This window comes from Struthio camelus, chromosome 14 (assembly GCF_040807025.1).
Source record: "Struthio camelus isolate bStrCam1 chromosome 14, bStrCam1.hap1, whole genome shotgun sequence".
NCBI classification, from domain to species: domain Eukaryota; kingdom Metazoa; phylum Chordata; class Aves; order Struthioniformes; family Struthionidae; genus Struthio; species Struthio camelus.
Window position 1 is genome coordinate 18693758 of NC_090955.1, and position 21953 is coordinate 18715710.

General features: G+C 39.8%; 1 protein-coding gene across 1 annotated transcript in view; it reads left to right on the top strand.

Moving 5' to 3' along the window:
- WNT7A (Wnt family member 7A) overlaps positions 1–21296 on the top strand; it is a 39532-nt gene extending 18236 nt beyond the window's left edge. Inside the window, exon 4 of the mRNA XM_009688171.2 lies at positions 17805–21296. Within this exon, the coding sequence (XP_009686466.1) occupies positions 17805–18284 (480 nt within the window). The 3' untranslated portion in view covers positions 18285–21296. The remainder of the gene's footprint in view (positions 1–17804) is intronic.
- Positions 21297–21953: the final 657 nt, after the last annotated feature.

The window sequence follows — 21953 nt, forward strand, 5'->3', positions numbered from 1 at the left end:
TCTGACCTCCAAAAACTGAGTTTAGGGTGTCTTTCCTCTTTGAATTAGTATTTCCTGAAATGCTGATTCACTGCAGCAAGAAGCAAGCAGTACAGAGAGAACAGGGGAATAATTCATATCAGTTGGGTTAGAAAACAGAGATAAAGCCTGGATTAATTTAAAGGCACGATCCTGATTTGCCCTGAGAACTTCCATGTGAGGGGTTATAATTGCAAGACTGAATCTTCTGTTAGCAAATTTGTCTTCTTAAGTACAAAGTTGATTAAATTACTGTAAGTAACACAGTCTGAGAGATATTTATGCTCCAGGAAATAAAACTGTTATTCTCCCAGTCAACCTGCTACAGTAGAAAAGTAGGTATTGAAAAGTTCTATACATTTTGGCTGTAAACTTTTCATCTTGACAGCAAGGCAAGGTACATGACCAGATTGCTCTCTCCTCTCTTTTTTTCTGTGACATTGAAATTCCACAAATGGCATCTTGCATCAGCGTTACATCATGTTAAGTATAATGCAATATTATGAGTCATTGTTATAAATCATGGGCACAGGCTGCATTAGAAGGCTTTTGCAATTCAAGAGCACATCAAGGTGGATTTTTATTTAACATTTCCCTTTGGAGGCATACCTAGCTGCGCTCACTTTGCAATGTATCTTCATCCTCTGATTCAGTAGCGTTTCAGTTTTCCCTTTTGACTCTAAAGTTCATGGGAGTAAGGCAGAACATGTCTAATAGGATTTCTGCAAATATCAAGCAAGGTTATGAGAAACCAGAAGGTGTTTCTAAAGTGGATCATGCAATGATTGTAATTAACTGAAGTGTTTAGTAGTTTGTCCTTTAGGGATGACTGTAATAATGCTGAAGAGAAACACCAGCACTTGGAAAACATTGAGTTCAGGAGTTCTCCCAAGCTATTCTGTAAAGGCTACTTTTATGACACACTAGCCCCCCCCTCCCCCCCCCCCCACCTTACCTTGCTATCCATATCAGGGCCAAAAGATTCTTTTCCATATATACAGCCCAGCTGTAATGTGGCCCTAACCAATCTCTCTACACTGTGCGACCAGCTAAGAGTAACCCAAAGCACATACTTTTGTATTCAGCCGTCTCATGGCTCCATCAGCATGAATGCCTCTAATAGTGCTCACACACCAGAATAGAGCTCGCCTGTATCTGGAGCTGCTGGAAATTACCATAGACTTCAGAGAGTCTAGGAGACCAGCTCTGAGCACAACAGAACTGGGTGAGGCCACCCTCATACTCCTGGCACCAGCAATCAAGTGATATTATGGTATCAGCAGCGCAGCCATGTGTTTCTTGAAGCTCAGAACCTAACGGTGCTCTGGAAGTTGCACTTATTATTTCCAATAGTTTTTCACTTTGTTTTGGTATGGCCACAGAAATGTTCCTGTTTGTTATACTCAGAAGCTTCCAGTTTTTTAATGTTAGAGATGTTCTTTATAATACAAAACTGATAAATGATTCTCCTCTTTACTGTTGGACACTAACTGCTACTGAAACAAGCACAGCTGTGGCACCTTACTGATTTAGAGTAGCTTGAAGGTTTCTCAGGAATAACTTTCCACTTCTAGTCAAAAGAGTGACTGTGAGGGATCCTGAAGAGAGAAACATGCCTAGGACTAGTTGTCCTGCCTGCTTATTCAAAAGGTGAGGCATCACCTAAGGAAATCAAAGCATTTGGCTACAATGTGAAAAAAATCACTTGGTCATAAAAGCAGCAAAAGTGACTCCGTGTTGTCTGGCATGGTCCAAACTTGCAATGTACAACTCCCCCACCTGCTCCCTCACTTGGACCTCCAGTGTCAGCAGATCTGTTGGGCGTGCAAGAGGAACAAGCACAACGCTTAGCCTAGTGCCCACCTGCAGCACACAACGGAGCGGGCACTTCTCAAGGTTTCTTTCCCAACTAATACAAGACCAGGACAAGGGCTCATGCATGTCCATTCCCATAGGAAGATGGGGAGCTCAGTCTGTTGGCAGGTAGGTAGGTGCCTCTTGTTGATAGTGGCTGTAGCATTTCTGACAGACTTCAACTGTAGCTGTGTTTAGACCCCGATAGATGAGGTTGTGGTACAAATTAACATGGAGCTCGGCAGCAAAGAATGAGGCCAGAGCAGTGGCAGAACTGAATAAAGCAGACAGTAAGGGAGATAACCATGCCAAAAACACCAGTGAAAATAATCTTTGGCCAAAGCAACACACATTTCCACTCTCAAAGCTATAGCAGTCTCAACAAATGGCTGCTCCACTACTAAAATGTTATGTAACATCTGGAAAATCTGGTGCTAGATGCACCAAATATCCCTTTGCAGAATGTCCTAAAAGCTGAGTTGCTTAATCAAGCAGTATTGTTTCTCACCTAGATTAAACTGGGTGAAAGGAGAAGATTTAGTGATGCACGCATGCAGCCCATGCCTTGCTGTGACCTGAAAGCAATAAGTAAAAAACTTTGTGAATAATTCAAAATTATCCTAGCTTTAAGGTACTGGCAAAGATAAGGGATGTCCACCTGCAGACCTGAGTCCAGTTATAGCATGTTATCCCAGGTAAACCCAGTCCCATCACAGCCTTCAGCGCCTGGGTATCACAGCTCCTGTTCAGAGCACCTCCCTCAAGGAGGCTCCAGCCTCAAGGTCTGGCACCATAGCTGAAGAAAAGGAGCATTAGACGTGGCAAAGTCTCTTCTGGCAACTTCTTCACCACACCTTTGCTGGGGGGAGGGGGTAGGTGGATTTCCAGAAAGGGTCAACCACTGACTTTGGAGCAAGCCCAGTTCCCTGAATGGGAAAACTCACATTGAGGTCAGTGGGAACACTGGACACTGAGCGCTTCCAAAAATCCCATCCCTGCTGCATGTTTGCAGTGCACAACAAGACTCTGCTGGGCAATTTCCCAGGTGTGAAAAAAACCATACATCCTGTGCGCTCTTTACAGTGTTTCATTTGTATTTGAAAGTATCAAAGTTCCATTTTACAGCTTTCCTACTTACTTTAGATAATAGTCTTAAAACAAGACGAAACTTGACAGACAAGCTCTGCGTCTTCTCAACAGTCCAGAGTGAAGATAAAGGGAACATTAATGTTATTCTAAATTATGAGAGGGAATTGGACTGCACAAGAGCTGTAATCTACAAGAATGAATTTTCATTCCACTTGTCCTCCACTTTCAGCTAATCAGAAATTGTGATACACGGTCCTACTTGTATTTTGGCTTTCAGCTCCCTCTTATATCTTATGTGGTTGAAAACTGAATTCCTGATTTACGCGGAAGATTAGGCAATGATAAATGCTATCACTTACCTGCAGTCGCAATTTTAGAGGATTCTGGCATTATGAGCAAAACATGCATTTCATGTATATGATTACTAGAGCTGACAATCTGTCATGCTGCTGACAAAGATAGCTGAGACTGAGGGCCAGGGTCTGTTAATAAATAACAAAGATCTCAAATTCCAAATTTAGTATCATGTACCCTTTACAACTGAAATAATCAGATGCTTGCTATAATGATTAATTTGTTCAGCAAAGCCACTGGCTGAGTCTCACACTTTAGGATATTTTCTAATTTAATTCAGTCTTTCTCTTGGATAGTGAGCAACATTCCCCACAGTGCATACACCTGTCATTTAGTAATCAGAGGGGAATATCATCTAGACAAAAATAATAGTTACGTAAGTTATTCAGTTCTCCTTGAAAGACTTCCATCCTTTTCTGCACCTTTGGATGAGACCCTTGGTAGCCTCTTCAGTGGATCTCTTACGTTACAGAACAAAACCTCTCATTTCTAAACAAACATTACTAGTCTGAGACAAATGCTGTTACCACAAAGTACAAACACTTCAAAGCAAATACTTACTATGTTTGTGTATCATAAACCTTATGCTGCTCATAGAAAAAAAAATAAGAAAGAGAAAGCACAGTGTCTAATGACCCTAACTTTGACCTATGATAATGGCTTCTTTGCCTTGTATTATTTCTATCAACCTGTATTTTCTGATATTTTATTGAGAAATTAATTTTCTTTTTGCTTATTTTTGGAGGGATATCTTCATTTTAATCATCCACTTACTTAAGCAGAAGAGAAATGAAATCAGAATCCATATTTTTTGAGTTCTGTGCCTAAATTTAGGCCTAGGTCATTGCAAAATTTTCAGAAATAGCTGATGAACACAGATCTGCTTCCCCTATATTTACCAGATGACATTCATCACACTTCAAATTTAGGTTTCCAAATACTGTGCGAATTTATACTACACATAAAGTTTACACTGAATTACACTAGAGCTCTTGCTCTATACAGTCTCATTCATCACCTATCTGATGATGTATAGCCATTCGTTATGCAACTCTAGGTCTGTGTGGTTAAATCTCTGCTACCATATTGTGTCAACAGGGACAGGGCTTGGGACCTTCTGCACTTGAAACCCACACCTCTGAAGGCTGAACTGACGGTACCTTTAGGAAAATTTCCAAGAGCCTTGCAATGACGAGTCAATAATGTGAACTTACTTATTTAGATGGGCTATGCAGAGACTTTTGGAACAATGCATAACAGGGATTTTGATAAAGCTGGAAGTTAAACCAACATTTGGTCCAAATACTATATTAGACACTTGGTGGCAGAAAACTCTGAAGTTATGAAGCTCTGAACTCTCACCGAAAGCAATATGCACTAGCATTTGGTGTACAAACAGAGCAGACTTTTGCTTTAATAGAAATAATTCCCAGGTATTTTGAAGTAAACAATAAAAAAATTGATTAGGCAAATCAAAGATCAATCTTCTAGTTCAAGGACACAAACAAGGCCTGTTTTGTTATTGAAGCAGTATGATGCAAGTCTGTAAAATGATAACCATTTCAGGTAATTGCAGATAGGATGCTTGACTTTTGCATCACCAATTAGTGCCAAATGGCACAAGTATTAATTGGCATCAATACTAGCAGAAAACCTTTAGAGCTGATTATTGAAATGACCCTGAGACGCCTGGTATTTAAAAGTACCTAACAGACTATAACTGCTCCACTGGGACAGACAGACAGAAACTCTCAGTATCCAAAAACTCTAAACGAGCTCTAAGTCAACATTTAATGCTAGAACTGTAGGATCTCTTTGCAGTGAACTAGCAACTAAAGGAACTAGCCTTGCCTGAAGCACTTTATATCTTACACTAAATATAAGGCCACACACAATTATGAGTACAACCATATAAGCTCTTATAGGGCTATTCACACATGAGATTTTAATTGAGTCATTACTTACACTGATTATCTTTTGGTGTATAAATACACTAGTTCATGAAATGATTATCTATTTAGAGAACATAAAAGTTAGCATGTAAAAAAAGAAGTTCAATGAGGAGTCAAGAATCTATGTCTAACAGGCTTGGATTAAAACCTTGATTAAAAAAGGAAAGAAGATCCAGAAGGCAAACAATAAAACAGCAGAGATTCTTTCCTGTGACAGTGTGTCTTACAGGGGATGGTAGACTCACAGTAAAGCTTCTCCTGTGGCTGCAGCATGGGTAAAGTCTCTGCTGTGTCAGTAGCCGGGGTCTAACGTTAAACACAAGAGTTCACACTGCCACCTGCAACCTGTATAGGATCGGTCTCCTCTCTATGGTCTTTATGTTCACAGAGGTCACAGGAACATGAGGCCTTTGAAATCTCTACCGTCTGTCTCATATTTGGTTGAAATTACTAGAAGGTTCAGCAGTTACTAATGGGACATGAGAAGACAGGAAAGCAGAAGGGAGACAGAAACCAAGTGAACACTTAGGCTTCATTTTCTCAGGAAATCAGTCTGAGAAGTCTGTCTTGCTATAGTTGGAGCAAATTTAGGCTCAAAAGGTTTTAAGCAAAGGCTTAAAATCTTTTCCAGAACACTACAGATCCAAATAACTGTGCTAAAGAAACCACAGCGTTAAGATTTTTCGGTAATTCTATGTAATGGAGTTATACCGTATACTAAGGTTGCCCTTAAAGGGAAATTTAAAAAGTTATTATCTGATTAACACATTAAATGCATGCTACAGATATGCATGGTTACTGCTATTGATTGTTTTACATATTGGTGAAACTGGTGCTTATAAGCTATTGTTACAGGCATCCTAAGACTCTCTGAACTAATAATGTTCAGCAATTGGCTAACCCTTTGTTAAATAGATTAATCTTTATACTAAGGCTCATTTTATAAATAGCTTATAAAGAGGAACCATTAACGTTGTAGGATGTTGCTACTTAACTCATCTATGAGGAGTAAACAGGCAGATGGATCTGTTAACAAAGAACAGCTATGTCCAGTCTGAAGAGCGAGCCAACGAAGAAGAATTAAATGCATCAGATGGTGCCCCCTAAATGAGAACTTCTGTTAATATATGAGCTCTCATCTTTAAGATGAGAGCTACCCCTATTACATAAAGTACCTGCTAGAATCAAAAGAAGAAAATCTAATAAGCCAGGTAAGCAGCACAGAAAACCAAAGAGGTTTGCTTAGACTGCACTCGACATCATGCTCAAAATTAAGAAACTCCACGTTCTTCTGTATAGGAGGAAATTTTCATTGACAACAGGCCAGAAGATCCTTGTTAAAATTCTTGGCCTAGATACGAGCATGCTAATCTTGGCAGCTGTTAGGTTACAGAGATAGGCTCTGCTGCTAGGATCTTATCTCTGATAAGTAGAAGCTATATGAAAACATGGACGCGTGGATCTATTGTCCCAACCGCAACTGGAGGTGGGAAACTCTGATATATAAAACTTGATTTAGAAGTCATCTTTCTAGAAGAACTGTTCACACAAGAGTAACACACTTAAATTAAAATCATGTTATTTTATAATAATTTGAATGTTTTGAATTGTAAACACAAAGTGTGTGGACAGGTGTTCCAAAGAACAGTAAGTTAACGTGATCTAGTTTCTGCCTTACGATAACTAAAATAATTGCGTACTGTTTAGCTGGAGGAGCCATGTGAAGTTGCTCTTAAAATGACAAGCATAGCTATCGCTTCTGTGAGAAGCTGTCACTTGATGTACCAGCATGGTTATGGCCCATCCAGGGTCCAGCTATCTTTGGTGATGGCCTTGAAGCTGTGCTCATGCTAGCTCTGCAGAACAGTGCGACTAAAGGGAAGGGAAGTGAGTTTAAGATGCCTCAGGTGCTTCCTACTGAACAGATGGTAGGTCGGCAGAGCAGGCAAGGCATACACTCTAATAGTAATTTACTAAGTTGAGAAATGGATGTTAGGTGTTAGGACTGAAGCTTAAAGATGTCCCTCTGTGAAGCAAACGTGAAGATACCTGGTGCTTCTTTCTTGATCAAAGGAGTTCATGAAGAAGTTAAGCTAGAAAGTACTGCTTTTTTGATAACGGCAGTACTGAGAAATTAGTTTAGAAGCACTTTGAAATCACCTGGAAAGCTTGATGGAAAGGAAAAAAGCCCATCCACTGCCTACTGAAAACGCTAGCTTGGAGAACTAAAACTTATATATGTTTTTAAGCAGGGGAAATATGCTTTGCATAGTATTATTTACTGAGTACCTAAGGGTTAACTATCATAATGTGGTATGTAGCTAAACGAACCTATAATTAACTGTGTATGCCTATTGGTTAAAAATGTTTGGAACCAACATGAAGTGATATTATTTTGCAACTAACATTCTTGCCAGTGCCTGGCTTTATTAGTTTAACACAAGAGGTGTTTTCTGATGAGTTGTCTGGAACGAGTAAGACTGTTCTTTTGGTTACTATCACTCTTTGGAAACTTTTTCTCTTGACAGCTTAAGCGTTTGTCAAAATGCTCTACCTGGTTGCTCCCAATTCTTTACTATACAGCGCCAGCACCACCTTGTCTGAGTGCTTCACTACTAGTGGAGAGGGTTACACGGAAGATGAAGTTTTGTGGAAATGAGTCAGTTCGGTACCAGGCCCTGCTCTGTGTACACTAGCTGTGACGAGGACGGATTCCAGTTGTGTCATTTCCTGTTTTCCCTACCTTCTTACCGCAGCCGCGCAGTGTGACTCAGACACCATGATACAGCCCCAAATGGTGGGTAGCAGCGATGTCGCTGCCTGGCAGAGTGAGGCAGCAACCGAACCTGAACGCCCCCAGACTTAACTTTGTTCTCAAACTCAGGAGTGTACATAAGTTTCATTTCATCATAACTGAGACGTACCTCCCATTACTTCTGCATGCTAAAATATGAACTACAGGCACAACTGCTGTACTGAAAAAAAAGCTTCCCATCCTACGTTTTAATAGCAGCTTAACGCACTGACATTTAGAAGCACGGAGTTTGTGTGAACATCACAGACCAAACACAGTGGACATGGGGTGTTGGAAGGATTATATTAACTTTGAAGAGGCCCAGATCTGCAGACATCTCTCAGCCAAGATTTCATTGACATCTCTGATCTGTACATTGACTGTAGGGACTGAGCTCCTAGGCTGAAGTAGGGGTTAGGGAAGATGGCATTTTTAACAGTGGACAGTCATGATCTTTCTAATATATGGTAAAATACTACACAGCTTGCTATTGTATAGAGGCCTGTTTTAGAAGTATTGGTATTTTGGAGTGATTCTTCGTTTATGAACAGAAGGAAGGTAGACATGACCAAAAAAAGAAATGTTATGTTGTTAGCATGTCCAAATCCAGAAAAACTGCTGTCTCCTTTTCTTTGCAAATTGACTTAACGTCAGTGAACATCATGTTGTTTCTTCATTTTCAAGAATCCTTTATCACTGCCTTTTTATTCACTTCTGGCATGAACATGCCATCCAATATCTTTTTGGAGAGGAAGATATGTACTGTAGGGAACCTCCATAGAGATAGGAAGGTAAAGTAGATGATAAAGCCAACAAGTCTATCCATAGTTCTGTAATACCACCCCCCTTTCCATTCAATTTTAGCTTCACTGTACAAAGCGCCCAGGTAGTCTAGGACAACAAGACTATTCAGGATTTCACAAGCTATAATCCATCATTTCCACAGTGTCAGTTTTGCTTGGATAGCAGCAAATAACGATCCTAGACAAATTTTTCCTTAATCTCACAATCCTTTTTCAGTCTGGGGCTAGGAAATCATACTTTTGCATATGCAAATGTAGGATATAAAACGACATATTGAATGTGTCTAAGACAATTAAGTTATTTTTCAATAATTGTGAGTGAAAGAATATTAAAGGAAACTAGGATTTTTTTTAGAAGCTGTTTTTTTTCCAAGCTCTTTCCTATGCCTGATCTTTAAACTTCCTACCTGATGACACTTATTTGGCATTGCATTGATCCAGTCTAATCTATGTGATAATGGGTCTCCTCAGAGTTATTTTTTAAAAACAAGTAGTTTATCAAACACATTGACAGTTATGTTTTCAAACTAATTCCATTTTTTCTGTTAAAATATTTGCCTTACTTTTAAATAGAAAAATCTACAGGAACAAAATGCAAGTCAGGCCAGTCTTGCAGATAGATGTACCAAGAAGGCATAGCAGCAGTAATCGATAAACTACCAAACCAACTTTAAACTACAGAGCTTTTGGAATTCACAGCTTAACACCCCCCCCCAAAACAAACAAACAAACAAACAAACAAAAAATCCCACACCAGCAACCCCAACCCCACAGCTTATTTGCTAATAATACAATAGGACCATACTATTTAACGTCTATTTCCTGATATAAGCACTTCTCTAACCATTAATTTAGTAACATGTAGCTGAGAAAAACTTTTATAACAGGACTTTTCACTAACAGAAGGAAAGGTAGAGAACAAGATTTTGCATTAGGTTTTACACAGAATACTTTGTCACCAACCATTTCCCTTAAGAGCGTGTGAAATTCAGTCTGGAGCTCACAGTTCCAGCTCATGAATTAATGGTTTTGTTTCACATTTGGATGACCAGAGACAGAGATGAGGGTGCAGGTACTTTTTCTCTGGAGAAAACTGGAATGTGTTCAGGAGAGACATAAAAAGGCAAGGAATCCCACAGACTAGTTTGTAGCTGTGTTATCAGATACGATGGAAAGGGAGGGGGTGAGGGAGAAGAGAATACCTGGCGTGAGACCCGCTCTGAGCAGGGCTTGCCTGATGCGGCAGGACGGATTTATGTGCATCATTCCTCTCAAATTCCATATCAGATTTTGCCGAGCTATTAACATTAGGAGTTGCCACATTGTGCCCACTATCTCTGCAAGCAGTATTTTGATGAAGATAAATAAAAACTTAAGAACCTTATTTGACTTTCAGGGGCTGTGATTAGATTTGCAGAGAAAAATATTGAGTAATGAGCAAGCTTGCTACAGACTCTGAGACACATACATGGAATACACTTTCGCAGCTACTTTTGCAAAGCTGACTGGGTTTTGGCAGAACCTTATCCTACAAGCAGCTGCAATGGGATATAAGGTTTGCTGCTGGGAAGAACCCCTCAGTGACAGAAAGCTGAAGTAGTATGACACTTTGTTTTATTATGCATCGCAATTCCTACAGTTTGAAGAAGGCGAGGGCCATGCCTTGTGGTTTAATATGAGAAGAGCATTATTAAATAGCGTGAGAATCTGTCTTGGTTAATCTCCTCTTTTAAAACAATGATGTCCTTTCTATCCCATGTTCAAATATTCTTCAAAAATAACAATTATGAAAGCATCCTGTAACGTTTATTTTCTACTGCTGTTTGTTTTTTGGTCTGAGAAAGGGTGAAAAACTGATTAAGTACATGGTAAGTCATTATGAAGGCTAAGAGAACTATAAGAAAAGTATGCAGGAGAAAATATTCTTTCTGCATTCCTCTCAGCTTTTACTGATATTGCTCTCAGACTTCTCTGTTCATTCGCTGTTCTGCACAGAGCTGGTTGTTGAATGAAAGGTACGAGGGCTTTTGTCCTCCAGTTTAAATGATGTAACTTACCCCGGGAAAAAGAAGAATATCTTATTCTGTGTACCTGTGCTACAACAGTACACAAGTAGTGCGACTGAACAAAGTTTTAACTTACTCATTTTATATATTGTGGAAATTGAAGCTGCATTTGGAAAATAACTGCTGCATAGGGTTGACTTCTTTATAATGCCCAAGTAAAGGGCAACTGATATGCCAGGGCAAAAGGTGTAAAAATAATTAGGAAACTCTATAAAATATATATAAGAAATACAAGGAACCTCCTCCTGTGAGGCAGCAGAGATAAGCCAGTAATAGTACCCAAAAGTGTAAGCTTATGAGAGAGAAAAATATATGAAGTCCTCATTTTTAAGGGGAACATGAGTTAGAATCTGGAAGAAATGTTTTTACTCTTTAAAACAGGATATTCATTATTGAAGGCAGATGCATGACTGGGTACAAACCTTATGGCTAGCGTTCTCATTGCAAGTGATGTTTCTGGCGTATGTCATTTATCAGCATTTTCCTGATTGTCTTCAGAATTACTCCTCAGACCAGCATCTCGCCTGGTTTCCTTTAGATATCTTCTGTTCCTTGGCAGATGCAATGGTGATATGATCAATGTGGGTGATGTACTGAGCTGACTTCCCAGCCATTTTTTATTTGAAACAGAACATTTCTTGCAATGTTTGTTTCTTACTTTCTTGTAATGATAAAAATAGCTTAACATCCTAGTGGTAGTATTATTTCTGGGAAGGTTATAGCAAGGTCCACGTGAACAGTCAGGGCTCACAGTGTTTAGTGTAAGGCATTTGTTAGATGCTGACTTCAGATTTTATTCTTTCACATCAATTTACTAATCAAAAAGATGAGTAAAGTAATCATTTAACTATGCTTAATAAGGTCTTCATGGTATCTTCAAACTGAAATATGAAAGACTGGAGCGAGTCACTCTTAATATGGGGCATGATCAGTTGCAAACTCATCTGCAGTTAGTTTGCCATAAGATATCCATGCAAAATATGTTAGGTGTCTACAGACCACATTTTGCAACAGCTCTATTAAAATAGTTAGTGGACATCCACTGATGGGAAGTAATCTTTTCTGCTTAAAAATGCCCTTGCTAGCTGTAGGCTTCCATTCTGTTACTTTTCAAACGTTGCTTCTCATACTTCTTCAAGATTTCATAGGGCATATATTTCATAGCAGCATTTCTTCTTTTATTCTCTCTCATGTTCATTTTTATTTTCAGAGCACAAAGCATCAAGTATTACTTCTACTCTCTCCCAGTTTCAGAGCTCTAGTATTAAGGAAATCACACTTGAATAAAACAAGTGGCAGTCATGTGCAAGTCATTTTAATTTCACAGAGATAGTTATTTTACTGCCTGTCAAATCAGTCTTATGTACATATCCACTGCCCTTTTCAATGTCTCCCTCCAGACCTCACAGTCAGTTGCATTAGCTATGATTTGGTTTCCAAATAAGTTAATCTGCTGAAAGACTAAACAGGATTTAGCTTTCTTATATTAGCTTAAAACAGTATTTTTACTTGATTAATCCTTTTTTGAAAGAAAAAAGGCTCTTTCGCAGTATTCGTGAAGTTTGAGGAGCTTTGTCTTACAGTTACGATTGCTTTTGTGAAAGTAACATAAATCATAAACTGTCGTCTGCCACAAGCTGAAAGGGGCAGGTTTGCATCCGCCCAAAGGCCCCTTCAGCACAACCGCAACGTAGTGACCACGCTCCAAGCCCTGCCTAGTTCTTCTCTGGAGTGAGAAATTCACACAGTTTTTGCCAATGTTTGTGTTTTCTTTGACCTATATAGCAAAGGTACATCTGCAAGTACTTGCAGGAGACAGGCATTTCCTGACCCAGATGATGTGATGTCAGACAAAACAAGGAAAGGCTACGGCTCTGGTAGGACAGGAATCGGCGTCTGTTGTCTCACTGATTACATCTTCCTCGCATGTTGTTTGGAGTCTGAATAATTTCTGATGATGCAATAGGGGTTCTTGACCTCGGGCACTGTTAGGTTGATGCCATATTAATGCTGAATCATCGGCACTATAGACTGGGGAGGCAGCTTTTAAATCCTGTTGGTGAGGAGGTGCGATGGTCCAGTGTATTTCACGCTTTAAGTCCTTCAGGGTAACATCACCGTTGTTGTTTTAGCGTTCTGGTGACTGAGGCAGGGTTGGGTGGTACCTGTCTCCCTGTCACTTGGTGTGTATGGTTGTAGACTACCATGTCAGAGAAACCCAGCCTGGCAAATGCGTTTGCGGAGGTTAGCCGTATCTAGCAGAAGCAAGCCAAGGGAAGTGCAGAGCACTAACTTTGGCAAATAAGAAATACTGAGTTGACAAAACCTACAAGTCCTTCTGGCCACACCAGCCACATAACAATGTCTCCATTTGCCCAAGGACTACAGCACCCGTGCCGCACGTCCCGCCACCAAGGGAGGGCACGCTTCGGATGCGGTCTGTGGGCAGGAGGTGGCAGTGGCTTGTGCAGCAACGCCCTCCACTGCAGAATCGCACCGGCCAGCATTTCCTGCCACCTCCATGGGAAACCAGACACATCAGCTCAGCAGGGCCACAGCAAGGTCCTGCTAGCATGCGTCCCTTGCTCAGCTGAGCCCACTGGAGGGCCACCGTGCCTGCACTAGCTACACGCAGCTTGTAAGCTGTTAGCAAGGTTCCCCAGAGCTAAAACTTGCCACCCTCAGAGGTCGCACGCTATGCATTTTCTGCAAAACTCTTAAGTAAAGAAAAAACACGTTAAGTTCCTTATGGCAGTGCCCAAAGGTACTACATCTGAAGATAACATCAATGGAGAGAGCCAGCGCAAGTTTTCCTCAGACAAACTATTTCCCAGAGGCTAATGGCAAAGGAGAGAGTGAAAAACAAGTACTGACAGTTTGCTGTAGGAACTCAAAGAAAAAGTGGACAAAGCTAAAAGAACTCAAGCTCTTTGTTAGCATTTAATCCAGTTCCGAGCATTCACTGGTGCATACAGATTTACTTTCCATGGCTGGTGAAGCTGGTTATGATCATTTGGTAAGAAACAGAGGATCTAGGATTTCAATTTTGTGACCTTCAGGCTCCTGTGTTTTAGGAAAAAATGGGTCTATAACACAAATTAGGTTTTAATCTAATGTAAAAGGTATGAGCTGCTGGCTAAAACCTTCAAAGAAACAAATCCTGATCTCTAAAGGTGAAGAATTTTTTGTTTTTTTTTTTAAATACAGAAAAAGTTTTTAAGGGGTAGAATGCTTCTTTTGGCTCACAGAAATCAAGGGTAAGGCTCAGGCCTCCTGCTGCTACCCAGAGAACCCCCCCTCTTTTTTTTTCCCTTCCCTTTTCAACTCCTGTCTTGAATTTATAAAGTCATTGATTTATCAGAGGCTATTGGAGTAATATAACAGTATTAACATACCACCATACACATGTTTTAATGCAAGACAAATAGTCCAAGCACCTAATATCACACTAGAATAAAACTATCAAATCACCATTGCAGACCTTCTCTTTGCAGAAGATAGACAGATCAGATCACTTGTAGCCTATTTTCTAAAGGCTATAGGAGTCAATTAATCTCTGGCTGACTTTGCAAAACACCACACTGGAAGACAGCAACCGAGAGGGAGGATATACAAGCAGAACCAGTGAAAGCGTTTGTGAGCAAAAGGCAGAGAAGCTGACTGTAAAAGACAAAAATGGAGTTGAAAATTAAATTGCAGAGTACAATGGACCCAAAGTGGGCCACTGGAGTGATTTTAGCTCAATGAAATGCTCAATAGAAATGCTCCCCCAGCTAGGGGGAGCAAAGAAAAAAAGGAAGGGTTAGCCAGTAAGTTTTAGACACAAAGAACTGAGAACAATGAACGTGGCACAGCATTAAAAGACCAAACTCTTTCTCATCGCTTCATATCCCTCCTCCCTACCACACACCTCCAAGAAGTTGTGGTCTTCCAAAAAGGACCCCTGCTACCTGGGCTCAAGGAGTATTGCCCAAACTTATGTTCAGATGAAGCCAGATCTTTTTACCCTAACTGCTTGTGCCCAGCCTTAGCTGAGACCAAAAAACCTGAAAGCTAGTTTTGGTTGGCTTCATGTCACTCAGAACAGAAAGATCAACGCACGACACGAAGCCTGTCGGTCACTGCTTAGTCCCTCGGCTTGCTCAGCTCTTTCTTACTCTCTCAGAGGTCACTGACTGTAAATGGCATGCTAATGAAATAAACCAAAAAGCAATTTGGGCTATTTAGCTACACTTCAGGAAAAAAACCTACCCGGATAGATGACACTAAACTGTAATGTGTTTTGTATTAATATTTCAAGTCAATTTGATGGATCCTGATGGAAGGTGAGTTAGAAATATTTCGTTGCAAGTTTGAACATCGTACCAGGATATAAGGCCACTTGAACAAGAGCAATGATTGAGTTAGGACTGAGAAATGTATTCCTGGCTAGTTTCAAATTAAAAAGAAAGGGCTTTTAAAAAGGTACAAATGAGGCTAAAAGAATTTATGTTATTTTTCCGGTTTCTGCACTATAACTTCTTTTCCATCTCCTCATCTATCTTCTAAGTGCACTACCTTATGAATGAGTGAGCAATAAAAGAAGTATGCAGTGGCTGAGAGAGAAACTCAAGATAACAAGATAATGCAAAATGTAAGCCAAAGTTTGAGCAGATGCAAATCTGAATATAAAACTTTCTCACATCTGAGTTTTCAGGCAATTATTAGGCCGACAGTTTGCACCAAAATTTAATTACTAATGTAAAAACCAGAATACAAACTGTGACCTAATATACCCTAAGTTGTCATCCATCAAAATCTTGGACCTATACTTTCTAGGGGTTTAAAACCAATCTTCAGACCCGATGTACTGACAGTTCAGGAACTAAAATAAAAATCAAGATATTTTAATACCTCTGAAATCCAGTTCTTCATTGAAAGGGAGCAGAGGAAGAACAATGTATGAAAGCAGATACAAACTCTCCTAAGGTTAGGCAATAGCAATTTCTGTGCCGAGGTGACATGGCAAGAGCCTCAAGATCTAATAGGTAAGAGAATACTCTGTATAGACTCCAAATTATTTATTTTAAGCCTTCCAAGGACTGAATTTAGTTTTGTTTTGTCAATGCTAGTGCACTACTTGCTGGCTGGACAACTTAAGATGTGCTCTAAACTTTCCCCATCCCCAATTTATGCTGAGATTTTAGACTTGAAATCCCCAAAAACATGTATCTAGTCCTCAAGCTAGACTTGGCTCCTTCAACACAGACTGCCAGTTTCAGCAGCAGCCAGCCCATGTGCTTCTGGAAAGGCAGACAGTGCTTGCGGGGTAAGTCTTCCAAAAGCCCAAAACTGAAGTGGGGGATTTACAGTAGAAACACTGCATAGCAAAGGGTTGCTTACAACTTCCATATCGCTGACCTCCCTCCGTGCCTGCTGGGCTACCCGTGTTCAGTGCTGCATGGATCAGCTGGGGCTTCTCACGGCAAAAAGTTACATGGCCACTCCTTGAACCCAGATAATCCCTCTGGCTGGGCTTCCTACTACTGGTATCTGCCAGGTTAAGCAGAATTTAATCAGCAAAATTATTCTGTTCTCTTTCAAGCTAATACCACTGTGAAATTAAGTGCTGGAAATAGATTTTTTTTTTCTAGCATTAACTCAGTGTTGCTGCTAAGTGAGGTCGGCTATAGGGCTCAGGAGAGACAGCAGGAATTAAGCTGGACTCTAGTTTTACTTGGCAAGGACTGGGTTGGTAAACAAGCAGCAGAAGAGAGTTGATACGAGGATAAGGTTTCAAGGCACGTAGAGGTTGAAAGGAATATGAAGCTTGCTACCTTCAAAAGAAAAGCAGTGACAACTCAGGCACAAACATGAGAGACCCTGACAAAGCAGCGAATGGGAGACAGGGTGGAGCAAGCCATGATGTTGGTGTGTTTGAGAAGCTTTTACAATATGAGGGAGGTGGTAAAAATTTTTTAACAAGAATTGATGTCAAAACATGAAAACAATTCCCCCTCTTTGCTCTTATCCTTTATGCTCCAAGACAAAGCCAGTTTTCTTGCAAAGTAGCCTGGGCATTTTATATGCTCTTTTATCCATGTGAGAGGAGGCAAAACAGTCCAGACCCTTCAAAAAGTGCAAAGAATGTAAGACTGTGGTATACTCAAATAATATTCAGGTTTCCAAATTGGAGCATTAACTTGCAACATCTTGGAGCGGATGACGTCTGTATGCATAAGCAATCATCTGCTCTACGTTTTTGGCTAATGCAAGACCAACATGAGGATAAGAATTGAAAGAGCTTTTCTGCTTGTTTACATCTTACACCAACTTATGTCATTTTCAGGTCCCAGAATGGGAATGAAGTTTATGTTTCAAACAGTTTACAAAAATCAAGTTCTAGTACATATTAGTGCACTTTCAAAGCATTCTATGATATTTTGTGCAGGAGCCATAGCCAAGATATGATTTTCTGCCAGTTCCTATTTTCACTGCCATATGCCCAAAACTGCAAAACAGACAAATATGAAGCACTATACAATCCTATAACAAAGCAATATGAAGACACATTATGGTTAATAAGGATCCCATTTTACTTTTGGTCCATAGGCTATGAAATTGGGCAGAGTTATCTTCCCTGCTTAAGTCAGAGCGCAAACGGGGAATCAGCTTTACAGGTAGACCTGAGGCGACACTGGTGAGCATTTGCTACCTGCGACAACAGCGGAGCGAGCAAGTAAAATCCACAGTTTTGGTGGGAACTTGACCTGTGTGTGGTAGCAGCTCTTGCTGGAGAGCAGTCTAGCCTGTGGCTGTCATTCGATACGCATCAGATAACCCTGCTTTTTTGAATAAAGTCTGGTTTGAATTAATGCATCATTCTTTGTTCTAGATTCTGGAAGAAAACATGAAGTTAGAGTGCAAATGCCATGGGGTCTCAGGATCCTGTACCACTAAAACATGCTGGACAACTCTTCCCAAATTCCGGGAGCTGGGCTACATCCTTAAGGACAAATACAACGAAGCAGTTCAAGTTGAACCAGTGAGGGCAAGTCGTAACAAGCGTCCGACTTTCCTTAAAATAAAGAAGCCACTTTCCTATCGCAAACCCATGGATACAGATTTAGTGTATATAGAGAAATCTCCCAATTACTGTGAGGAAGACCCTGTCACCGGCAGCGTGGGAACACAAGGAAGGATGTGCAACAAGACAGCCCAGCAGTCCAACGGCTGCGATCTCATGTGCTGCGGTCGAGGTTACAATACACACCAGTACTCAAGAGTGTGGCAGTGCAACTGCAAGTTTCATTGGTGCTGCTATGTTAAATGTAACACGTGCAGTGAAAGAACAGAGGTGTATACCTGTAAATGAGCACGTGGCAGGACAGGCTGACTCTATATCCCCGGCCATGAATACATTTGCACATGCGCTCAACGTACCTACACAAGACTGTAGCAAAGATCTACTCTCCCAGAAGAAACGCTGATGAATGGATCTCTGTCTTTCCCTCTCACGTTTCATTGCTTACATGGATACACATTTCAGACTGTTATGAAAGTCAGCCAAGAAAAAAAAAACCACCCCCCCCACCACCCTGAGCCACCTGACATATAAAACAGAGAAAAAGATCATCTCAGCTAATCTGCACCTCTAAAGCGTGAAGCATTGACTGCCTTGTGAAGAAAAAACTCTGAGCTTGGCAACTGACTCTCTTGATTTGGAAAAAGATGGTCAAAAACTTCTGTGTATAAGGATCAGGGAGGGATGGGGAAAATCTTCAGAAAGGGGCTTTGCACAGGATGACACGGACAGTGCCCCATTGTGAATTGCCTATGTAAGTGTGTGGATGATACAGATTTAGGCTCGTACACTTGTGAACAGCTTCTGCTGCTCTTGCCCATCCTTCTACTTCATACCATTTGCTACAGCAAGTAGAACTGTTGAAGTTTTCTGTAGACACTGCTTTATCTGCCTTTTTGTGTGTGTGCGTGTGTGTGCGCGCGTGTGTGCTGCAGATTTTAGCACAGGGGTTCGGGACATTTGGGCATAATAATAGCAATATTTAACAATTTATTCAGATAAAACTAATATTAATTTATTTAATTAAAAAGAACTCTACCAACATTTTCGGACCTATTCTGCAATTAAAGTAGATAGCTTGCTTTCTTTGTGGAATAATTTTGTAGAAAAAGCAAGGAAAAACTGGAGCTGTATATATTATTCTTTACTGGGATGTTTCTACTAGTTGGACTTGCAGGATATGTTCTACAGTACTAGATGTTTAAGTACAAAAGCTGGCATCTTTATATATATGTACATACACAAACACTTTTTTTTTTTGTTTTGCTGTTTGCTGCTAGTTGTCTGGAACTAAAATCAAATGGTAGGGGTTATAAATCTTTACCAGACTCTTTTTTTCATCAATTAAAGAAAGAAGCATTAAGAAAATCTTGTTTGGAATATGTCTAGAAATAAGGAACTCCAGACAAACTTCCATCTTTTGGAAAAAACAACCATAGGATAAGAGAATATATTTTGTAAGAGACTATTTTTATATAAATATTTTATTTATACTATGTCTGCTTGTTCAACCTGTACTTTTTCTCAAAACAGGCATATAGTTTGTAATTCTTAGGCTATTTAACAGAGAAAGGCTAATTAGTTGTGGACAGTACAGCAGCAAGCTGGGTACATTCAGCTGCAACTGGTGGATGTGTCAGAAAGCAGAATGAACTTTCGCTCCGGATGTGTGTACAAACTGGCTCTTTTCCTGCAGTTCAATTTGCAGAATATGCAAAACAAGAACAGGGTATGTAGCATCAATTTTGTCACATGGCTTGAATTCATGATTGGTATTAACTGGATGCTCGTTTATCCCATTGAGGAAAAAAATCCGAATTAGCTTCCCACATGCGTCAGTCATTAAACTGTGGCGTTATGACTAGCAAATGTGCTGTGTGTGCTGTCAGTTAAACCTCTACATTGTGTTACTGTCAAATTTGATTTTAATCAGTGGAAGACGTAGACTATGACTGTAAAAACTAGCATGACACGCATCGTCTGACTCTCATAGATAGGATACAGAGCTTACTTTTTGTCCATCTCTTTTTGGCATTTACGTTATTCTTTTCCCCCAAAAGGACAGAGCTAAAAATTCCAGAAAAAATCATCCGGACAAAACTTATTTTTCAGAGCCCAGTTAAACCATCTTGTGTCCCATTTTTGTTATGTCCTTTTTCACCACTTCTCATTTCTTCCAATATTTGTGGAGCAAATATACTCCAACTTTAAAATCATTCTGTTCTTCCTGCTTGATTTGTCTGTGACTGATAAAAAGTAATCTGATGTTAATAGCATTTTTCATGGGGAATGAAACATGGCCCAGAGCTGCTGATGGCCTTGTATGTTCTCCTCTCTGGGACAGGCAAGATTCTTCCCTAGTTCCAAAACGCAGGATCTCATGGCTTTAATAAGGTGACGAGGAGCGTTATCAGGAAAGGAAGCAAACCGCTATCCAGCACGCAGCGCGTTTCACCAACTCCTGTCAGTAACAGCAAGTATTACAAGGAAAAGAGATGACGGATGTATACAGGGTCCATCGCTCTTTCTGAGGCAAACCTCCCACCTAAGACTATGAAAACTGTGACCTACGCAGAGAAAGTAAACAGAAGTACCATTAAAAATGTTTCCAAAATTTAGTATAATAACCTAAATTTGTAGAACTTGCCTGAATGTGACATGATATTTTTTTAAACTCTCTTCTCATATATATGTTACTTAATGTGAAAAGACAAATCCATGCAGTACCTGATCCTTGCACTGTACTATTAGGATTAATTATAACGTTTCTTTGCAGACCTGCAGCTTAAAATATATAGCTTTCCTACAATTCAAACAGCAAAATGAGGTATCAAAGTAAAATACGATCAACATAATTTACTTTCAGACTTATGACTTGTCAACATGAAGAAATATAAAAGCATTTTTTTTTATAATGGAGTTTATGCTTTTAGGTCATCTAAATTTCATGCATCAGGAACTGATAGGACATAAAGTGTATGGATGTTAATAACAATATTACATTATGGTTTAATAGTTTAGATCTGATATTTAATATCGGAATTTCCTCCCCCCTAGTTTGTACTGTGTTTTTACTAAGAGGATACCACATCACAGTCAAAAGTGTGTTTCTTCACTGATTAGAGTATTTTAAAAATTGTTACTTTTGCAGTATGTTTTTACCATAGCAAAGTAATCTGTAAAACTCTTGCTCCCTATATATTTCAATATACAGTGATGCACAATGTACAGCTAGCAGATTAATTCTTAAAGGACAAATATCTTTAAACAGTTTTACTCACACTAATAAAGAACTGGACACACAATGAAATGAATCTGATATACCTTTTCCCTGCAGTTTACAATATTGCTGGTGATGTGTACATCAATTAGAGAAAATTTCAGTTTGTCTAATAAAAAGAAGTATCATTTTGGGAACTCCACAAGGTGCTTTATGAATTCAGGAGCAAGAAAAACGACACACTGCATTCAACTAGAAAGTACTTGGAAGTTTGGCTGTGTCCTCTTAGATAAGAGAATTCTGGCCCATCAGAATCTGCCATGGGTCTGGAGTTAATTGGCCATTCTCTAAATGTGCTTGAATGGCACGAAGAATAAACAAGAGAAAGGAAAAGATTTACGATTTTGTAGATATTCCTCCCCACACAACAGCTTGTTCTTTGTCCTCAGGGATAGAAGAGTTCTGTTTTCACTCGGTGAAGAACTGCACAATGGGAGTGAAATGCACCCAACTGCAGAACAATGCAGCTCGCAAAAGAAAATACATCTTTTCATCTCTGCTAAACACGGGAAGTGCTGGATTGCTGTGCCCATTACTAACTGAACTGAGGCTTTTAAAGAAAATATACATTCAAGAGGCAGGAAGAGTAAGAGCAGTAGGAAGAGTAAGAGAATGAACATTATTGCAAGTTGGGAAGCTATTTTTTAACGAAAGCTCACTTCCTTATTTGATACTGGCAC